The sequence below is a fragment of the Nelumbo lutea genome, chromosome 1 (genome assembly GCF_056320005.1).
Source record: "Nelumbo lutea isolate HS-2025 chromosome 1, American lotus-T2T, whole genome shotgun sequence".
In the NCBI taxonomy this organism is placed as follows: domain Eukaryota; kingdom Viridiplantae; phylum Streptophyta; class Magnoliopsida; order Proteales; family Nelumbonaceae; genus Nelumbo; species Nelumbo lutea.
In genome coordinates this window covers 79,352,876-79,362,182 of record NC_142684.1, presented here as the reverse complement: position 1 = coordinate 79,362,182, position 9,307 = coordinate 79,352,876, and the positions used below count along the sequence as shown (strand labels likewise).

Genomic DNA, 9,307 nt, shown 5'->3' with positions numbered 1-9,307 from the left:
CCCATCCACGGGTGGATGAACACCCATTATGTAGGTTATGGATTGTGGACTGGTCCCACACTTGATTTTTTATCCCCTACTTCACACTTTTCTTGAAAGGCTGAAACCCTATTGTTTGTTTCACATTTTAATATTTTTGTCAATAAAATATTAATTATTTTACTTAATTTTTTAATTTTTTTTAATTTTAATGTTGTATCAATAAAATAATATTTAAAATATATTTTTTAAAATTTTAACTATTTTACTATTGTTTCTACAAAAAATTAATATTTATTGATTAATATTAATTCATTGATGCATTTTTCAATATATTTATCATATAAAATTCAAAAATTAGATATTTATGATTAATTGTGTAGATCAAGGTTTTTGAACCGCTGTTGATTTGGACGATCGGACCGTTCAGCCCAGGAACCATCCAGACAAGCGGTTCTGTTTTACCCCAAACCAGGTTTTTGGTCAAAAACCATTGAAAAAGTCAACAACCCGTTGACCCAAACAGTCGTCTTGTTGACCCATTCAACGTTTTTTCCATTTTTTATTTTTAATTTTTTTTTTTTAATTTTTTGTTAGAATGGGTCGTCTATTCAAACTAGACGATCGGACCGACGATCCGGAAACCGATGGCCATAATGGTTCTGTTTTCGAGTCATTTTCTAAAATGTTGGTGTTGATCATTTGTAATATATGAAATACATGGAATCAAAAAGTGTGGTGTGGATTGGTCCACACCATGCCTATAGAACGCCAATGTGGGTGTGGACTGGTCAAGTCCACACAATTTGTCCACAATTCAAAACAATTGTCTATTATGGTGTGGTGTGGTGTGGATTGGTCCTTGCCACATGGTGTGGTCCACATCCACCAATTTTTCATCCACACTACAAAACACCCCCTAAATTAACTTTTGTTGAGAATTGTGTAGTAGATATCTAGATAGAGATAGACCTCGTATTACTAAAACCCTACAATGGTAGTTATGTAAATATCGGTTTACTTAATGGTAGTTTTATCTTCCTTTGAATCAATAAAAAAAATCTTGTAAGTTCAATCCATAGAAATTTTTGAGAAAAAAGAAAACGACAAGGACTAAAAGGGTGTTCTACAACATGAATGCTTTTGTTTTATTTATTTCTGAAACTGCAGCATCAGCAAAAAAATAAAAGCATGTTGATGAACTTCGCTTCATGTTTTGAATAGCAAAAACAAGTTGGTTTTATTTTAGAAAATAAAACAATGTTTTTTAAAACAAAAATAAGATTTGTGTTGTAAAAGTTATATGATTTATGGAACATGCATGATATATAAATAGATGAAAACATGTTTTTTAAAACAAATATTCAAAAACACCTGTTTTCGTTTCAATTTTGGAAATAAAATTCACATATATAATCAAGAACATTTTTCAATATTTATTTTTGTTTTAAGAACCAATTTGTTTTCAAACCAACTTGTTTTGTTTTGTTTTTGAAAACCGCAACAATAAACACAATGTGAATTGAAAAGAACACCTCCTAATTCATATAAACGTTTAATTAATAAAAAATTAAATCTATAGAATAATCATATCAATCAGCACTAGTTTAACCAATAGAATGATACCAACAAAAATCCACCACTGGTAACAACAAACAAATTATTTTGGCAGAAAAGAGCTTTACGTTCTTATTTTTCAGCTTCCATAAAATATTTAAGGTTCATTTGACTTATTTTTTACCAATTAAACATTTTTTATTACTGATTGGAGGTCAGCCACATAAGCCCTATCCCACCATTGTGGCTCTGTCAAGAGCTATGTAAAACTAATTCAACTATTCAGGATTCATGTTTATATTGGATTGTCTAAGATTTTCTCATATCATCAACTGCCAAGCTAGCAGGCTAACACAACCCTCTGGATTCATGTTCGTAGTAGATGGGTGAGATTTACATACATCTATAGTTAAGCCGAAAAACAGTTAAAAGAAAAGAGAAAGAAATTGGAAAACAGACAACCCGCCCCAGCCCCTGCATACTCTGGAATCTGGAATTAATCCGAACATCAAAGGTTAGCAAAAATTTATTACCTGAAAAGGAACAAAAATGTTTACAAGTGAAATAATCTGCGTCGTCCAAAAAATAATAAACGAGGAAAAGTCGAAGGTTCTTAAACTTGGAACCTCGGTGTATGCACAAGTTTATAACAAAAAGATAGAAACAATAGAAGAAGCCCTGGAGAATTCCATTATTTGTTTACTAATTTTTTCTTTCCCCACAGAACTTTTATAGCAGTTGAGAATCATTTCCTGCAAAGTCTTTCCATGCTCCAGCAAAAACTTTACTAGATTGATATGGTTCTCGAACTCGTAAAACCCGTGGAATCTTACAACCTTTAGGTTATCTAGGAAGGATTTCATAGCACATATTTGAGCTTTCCAGTAATGCTCGCTGCCCAAACCAGCCATGTCCCACAAATATCGATGCTGCCGCTGAACAATGAAATTAAATGTCGAAAGTAAGATGAAGAAACTCAACCTCAACTCAGCCTTGACCCCTGAAACTATTGGGGATCGGCTATACAAGGAAGAAACTACGAACTCCAAATCCGAAAGAAAATACTCACATTGTACTTTGTTGATGAAGAACAAGTGATCTTAATGATGAGCGTATGGAGCACTGGAGATCCCTTCAATATGCAAGCTACTCCGGGGATATCATATTTTGTCAAACCAGTTTGTAATTCCAAGGACGTCAAATTTTTTAATGAAAATGAAAAACCTTCTGAAAAATTTTTATCTGTAGACAGTATCTGCAAGACACGCACTCACACCACACCATGTAAACGACGTCTACATGAATGAAAGATATATATAACAAGAAAATTACATAGTAATGTCTTGAAATATAATCAATGGTTTATTTCGCATCGGATAATAGAACTGACATTTCTGTCCAGAAGAATTTCTAAGAGTTTCTCTTTACAGTGTCCGCTAGAACACACATCAACCTTGCAAGGCATATTGGATAAGCCACCACCTTAATTAATCTCATCTGACAACCAATAATCCTATCTGAAATGTGTCAACAGTTCTAAGGAGAAATCCCTGAAAAATATTTTGGGAAGGATCTGTCCTTTGCAGATTACAAAAATCAGGGGTTATTTTTTTATTTGTTTCTTCAAACAAGAAGAAAAAAAAATAGAAGACCAGAAAAATTATATTGTTTTCGCTTATGGGGCAGCTGTTTTCGTTTTGGAAAACAAAACCATTCATGTTGTCCAATACCCAGTCTTCCCCCCCACCCCCTGCGCGCTAGATTTGTATCAACCTCAAACCACAGTAGTCCAAATTTGAGGTAAGGCTCGATTCAAGCCTAGATTTTTATTCCTTATGAACATAATGTCATAAACTGCTTGCACAAGTGGGAAGTGTTGACTACTTTTGAGGGGCTCTGAGTACTAAATTTTTTCCATCTAAGTTTATGGCTAATGTATTGAAACACCTAATTATCTTCTTTTAACATCTCTACTTCATCAGTTTTTGTGGTGGAAAACAGAGTTCATATATCAACAAATCCAAGGCTTCATAAGTAGAACCGGTTTGGAATTGAATATGGAAAATAAAGTATTAATAACACTAATCTAAAATAACGTCATAAAAAATTGTGATATTGATAGTTTCCTTTTTTATGTATTTTTGTATATCTCAGTACATGTTGGAACCTTTTTCCTTTTTTTCATAACTACTATATTTCAATCTCATGCATGAAGAATCAACTTTGTTTGGTGAAAGAACAAATTATCAATGCACTCGATTTTCAGAATCCTAACATTTGATTGATGATGCATTATTGATCATTCTACTGGAATTGGATAGACAGTAGCTAGCTTCTCAAATTTAGGGTTCCTACTTCTTGGTCTACAATGAGTGACAAAGCAATTTTATCTTAATTTACAAATGTAAGTAAAGAAAGAAAATTAAAAACACCAAAAGAAAAAGGAAATTAAGATACCTCAACGCATGTTGTTTTGATTACTAAACTTCGGGCATGAGAGAGTCCAGATAAAAGCTTGGCTGGGCTGTAGAGCTTTTGTGTAGTCATGGTGTGATTGGGTAAAAGGAAATCAACGGTAGCCTCTTGGAGAGATGTTAAGTTCTCCAGAGAGCTGTTGTCGGTAATAGAATTGCACATCCAATACATGGTTCGGAGACTTGGGGCAGATATTCTAACGCAGCTCCTCTCTTTGCCATACTTGAAACAATTCACCACATGCAGCCTCTCTAGTCTTGTCACTTCAACGTCCAGATCAGTTAGTTCACAAGATTTTAGGGTAATATCTTCCAGTGAAGAACAACAAATGTTGAGGTGGTTCAATCCTCCGCAGAAATTCAGATTCAATTTCTTAAGGACAGGGAAGCAGGAATTAGAAAACAAATCCGCAACCAAAGAAGCATCGATGAACCTGACCTTCGACAGTGACAAGGCATGGAGTGACCGGAAACCACCGGTGGCCGCCACCGACATAGCTGTCAATGATAGGCCCAGGAAATTGGATTCTAATTTGAAGATCTTCAGTGATCCACAAGTCAGGAGACAACGAGGCAAACCAAAACCATAGATGTCCGCCATGGAGACTTTGAGATCGAGTTCTTGAAGGTTACACCTCACTGCATGACGGATCCAACCGTGGAAACAGGAGAATGTGCAATCACCAGAGTAACGTAGTCTGGTTATGTCAGCATTTTTGTTGCGTTGAGCGAATACTCGATCGACGACCTCCATACTGCTTTTATGTGTGTACCGGCGTATCCGTTTGACGGTCCGCTTTTGCCTTTTCGTGGGAGTGATAGGAGAGAGGCAGGATGTGGTGAAATCAAGATGGGGGACAGAAGCCCAGAGAGATCTCCATCTTTTCGATAGGATCGAAGTTCGCACGACATCTCTGATAGGAAGAAGAGAGAGGATGTGATGAAGGAGACTGTCCGGGAGATCGCTGATCCGGTCCTCGCCGTTAGCACCTCCGTTGACGGCCTTGAGAAGCTCCTTCAACCTTTTGGAGTATCTTGTTTCCATGAATTTAATTCTAGGTTACCGCTTTAATCTACATTTTACAGTCGAACGGAATTTCGCATGATGAGATGGAAAAAATCAATAATAAACATAGTGTGTTTCCAATTTCCATCTATAATTCGGCTTCCAAACAACAATATTATCGAAGAATTAAGATCTGGTTGGATCGAGAGTTTTCATGAGTAGACTTACGTAGCGGAGATAGGTGTAAGATCTAGGGTTTCTATTTTCTATGTAGACCGAGGCAGTGGCGTATCGTTATCGTTATTGCCGTATATGCACGTGCGGGTTGACGTTGCCATGGTACCCGACCATTAGCCATGAATATGATGTACCCGAATCCCAACATTAGCGATACGCACCCGGTCTGTACTTATCGTTTAATCACACGGCACTTCAAATAATTAAGCAAAGAGATGCAGTTCAAATAGTTGCCTACAAAATCCGATTTCGAAATTTGATATTCGATATATTCGAATCGAATTGGGATGATTCGAATATCTAATTAATTGAATTCGGATATCCTATTCATATCCAATGGTTGATCAGATTCAGATTTGAATATGATCGGATTCGATTCGATAAATATCTGAATTCGATTGATTATTTAATTCTTATATATAATAATAATATTTTATATAATTTATATATATAATAATTAAATTATATAAATAGTTTATACATTTATATATTTATATATTTTATATCAATAAAATATTCATTTTATATATTTATTAATTATCTAAAATAATTAATTAATCAAATTCGATTATCGGATTTTTTAATCGGATTCAAATTCGGATGTTGCCTGATCCAATTCGAATTCGATCCGTTTATACCCCTACTTTTGTGGCACCACCACCAGCCTGTTCATAGGGCCGGATAGTCCAACAGCCCGACCTGATATTTTTTGGGTTTGGACAAAATTTCAGGCCTGTGTGTTTGGGCTTAGGTTTTAAATACCAAATTCGACTATTTTTTAGGTCAGGTTTGGACTTTCTCAAAAAAGTCTGGCCTTGGCTTGAGCCTAGCCCAATACTATTGTATATAATAAAAATATACATTAGTTATATATAATATATATTAGTTTATTAAATTATTATCAAATATTAATTACTATTTAAAAAATATGAATTAATTTATTACCAAATTAATATAATATTAGTTTATTAAATTATATCAAAATTATGACATTTTATGTGCAGATCGGCCTGTAAACAGGTCACCAATATGTGCTACTCCTACTATAAGTCTATAACAATTTGACTAGAGTTTTGGCAATTAGGCCCGTACAAGGAATTATGAGCGTCCCATAATACATCTCAATCGTATATTAAGACCATCTTCCCATGATAAGTAGGGAAAATGTTTTTAAGACCATCTCAACCGTATATTAATATGATACAATTCACAAGAATTTATACAATAAAAAAAATATATAAAATAAAATACGGATTGCAAAATATAATAGACTCGTTTTCAAAAAGAAAACAAAAAACAAAAAAAAAACATAATGGAGTCACTGAAAAATAATAAGGTGATTGAATTTCGAGCTAGATTTGTTTGGTGATCGATGTTCAAAAAAGTAGGTAGCAATCATCAATAGAGACAGACATTTGCATTGCGGCGGTGATTGTAATAGCGAGTGCACCGAGGTGGTCTTTGCCTTTATGATCCTTAGAAGCTACATGAATAAGAACGTAAATCTAACTTGTGTTAATTAAAAGCAGAGATGGTTTAAATTTATAGAAGAAATATATTAATTTCAAAGAGAATAAATATAGTGATGACTCAGTTGTGAGAAACAAAGTTTCTTGTTCACATGGAGTTGTGCTTTTCTTTTTCTTGTCCTCTTGCTGTTATCCAACCTTTCATGCTTATAATTCATCTAGTCCTGTTCTTCCATGCCAATCTACCATTTGTTTTGGTGCTTTTTTGTTTCATTTTTAGAAAGAAAAGGATATAATTGAAGCAAATTAAGAATAAAAGGCTGTGTTTGGTTGCAGTGCAACTTTATTTGCATTACTACAAATGCATGAAAGTGAAAATGAAAAAATGCAAATTCTTGTTTAATTTTGTTTTGGATTATACTTTATTCTATTTCATGTCTTAATTTACTTCATTTGTATTGTAATCAAACAAAATAAGATAAAATTTGAAACAAAAATAGGTCAGAATTTACACTCAAATTATTTGCACTACCATGGTTTTGCATCAGTACAAATTTATTTGCATTGCAATCAAACATAGCAAAAAGAGATCTAGAACTCAAGGCACATTTATCAGCATAGTTGTGCACAAGGTTTAATATTTCGATATGATACGCCCGATGTGGGGCATATTGTATCGTATCTTTGAAAAACAGATATGGGATATGCATGGAAATCAGGCGTCTTGTCTTTTTTCATGCGTATCGGACCCGTATTGCGGCGTATTGAAAGCATATTGACGAAAAAGATACGGCCAAAAACTGATATATATATATATATATATATATATATATATATATATATATATATATATATAAAGGGTAAAAACAAGTTTCTTTTCCTTGAAATAAGTCTTCTTTCACTCCTAAATGACTCTAAAACTCCAACGTCATTCCTAGAGTGCTAAATTTGCAAAAAAAATCAAGAAAAATTTGTGAATTGTTAATTTCTTTTATAATTTTTCAAATTTTGAAAAAATGGCAAAATAGGTAAAATTTTTCAATTTTTTATAGTATCTTGTGCTTTCTTTTTTTTTCTAGAATGTTTAAATTTATGTTGATATACATTTCTTACATTCAAAATCATAATTTTTTGTGTCTTTAATAAATTTATGGAAATTTCATGAAGATATTTGAGGAAAATATAAATTAATAAAAATTTTGAAAATGTAATTTTTTTCTAGATATAAAGACTAAATATGTTTTAGATCTATGGATTTATCTATCATATCCATAGAGCAATTGAAATTTCTTCTTTAGTATTTTTTTTATTTTTTATATTTTGAGAAGTAAAATAAATAAATAATAATTAATTATGTTTTATAATTTGATCATAAAAGTTGAATATATTATAATTCTATAGATGATCTTTCATATCCACAGACCAATTGAAATTTATTTAATAATTATTTTTTATTTTTTATATTTTTGGAATAAAAAATTAATTAATTAATTAATTATATTTTATCATTTGATCACAATGATTGAATATATTATAATTCTATTGATGATCCATCTTATCAATAAAGCATTTGAACTTTCTTCTTTAATAACTATTTTTTGGATATATTATATAATGTTTATTTATTTTTATAATTTTTGAAAATAAATAATAAATAATTATTGATTATATTTTCACTTAGATATTGTGCCAATGCATGTTTTATGGTTGGATAGGACAATTGAGTTTTTCTCATCCCATAAAACATTAAAAATTAAGAATTATAATTTATCAATTATAGATAAGCATAGGATTTTTAATGAAATTATAATTACCTACAATAAATTTCTTCATAAACCATTAATAGGGTTGTTCATGGGTCGGGTTGGGTTGGTTTACTGAGATTTTTCCAACCAACCCGACCTGGTCGGGTTACCTGGAACTGAAATCGAAACCGACCCTGTGTTAAGCAAAACTGACCTGGTCGGTTTGAGTTGGGTTGGGTCGATTTTGGCTCTAAGTTCAACCATGGTAATAAATTGGTAGATTGGAGAAAGAAGACTGAAATTAAATGTAAAAAATGACACCTAATTCTATTAGAGAAAGAAGACTGAAATTGGCAAGGGGGCGGACCAAGTTAGAATAGAAGTTATCAAGAAAATAGAAAGTAAAATTGTATTGGAGAAAGAAGACTAAAATTTGTATATTTCAAGAAACCTTCTAGTCTAAGTAAAAAAAGACACATAATTCTAATTGTAATTGGTTGCCTATTTGGTGTAAAAGACCATAAAAACTAGGATCCTTTGATTCTTTTCTTTAAATTTTTCCAAAAAAATTCCTTATCTATTTGTCTTACAATACTTGCCATTAATGTCATTCCTAACTAGAAGACTATAAATTAAGTTAGGTTGTAACTAGGATAGAGACAACTTAGTTAAGTAGGAACTAAGTAGGTTGTAACTACTAACTAGGAACTAACTACAAACTACTAAGTCGGTTCGGTTCAGGTCGGTTTATGATTTTTTACAACCTGAAACCGATCGGTGCTAAAGAAAACCTATCCAACTCGGGTTGGGTCGGTCCGGGTTGGTCGGTTTGGTCGAGTT

At 32.5% G+C, this 9,307-nt stretch overlaps 1 protein-coding gene across 1 annotated transcript; it reads right to left on the bottom strand.

Annotated features, from left to right (window-relative positions):
- Positions 1-2,027: 2,027 nt before the first annotated feature.
- LOC148875609 (putative F-box/FBD/LRR-repeat protein At4g03220) lies at positions 2,028-5,298 on the bottom strand. The gene is made up of 3 exons (XM_088965312.1): positions 3,994-5,298; positions 2,606-2,791; positions 2,028-2,471 (listed from the first exon to the last, which is right to left on the bottom strand). Exons 1-3 carry the CDS (start codon positions 5,053-5,055, stop codon positions 2,181-2,183), a joined length of 1,539 nt encoding a protein of 512 aa, XP_088821438.1. The 5' UTR covers positions 5,056-5,298; the 3' UTR covers positions 2,028-2,180.
- Positions 5,299-9,307: the final 4,009 nt, after the last annotated feature.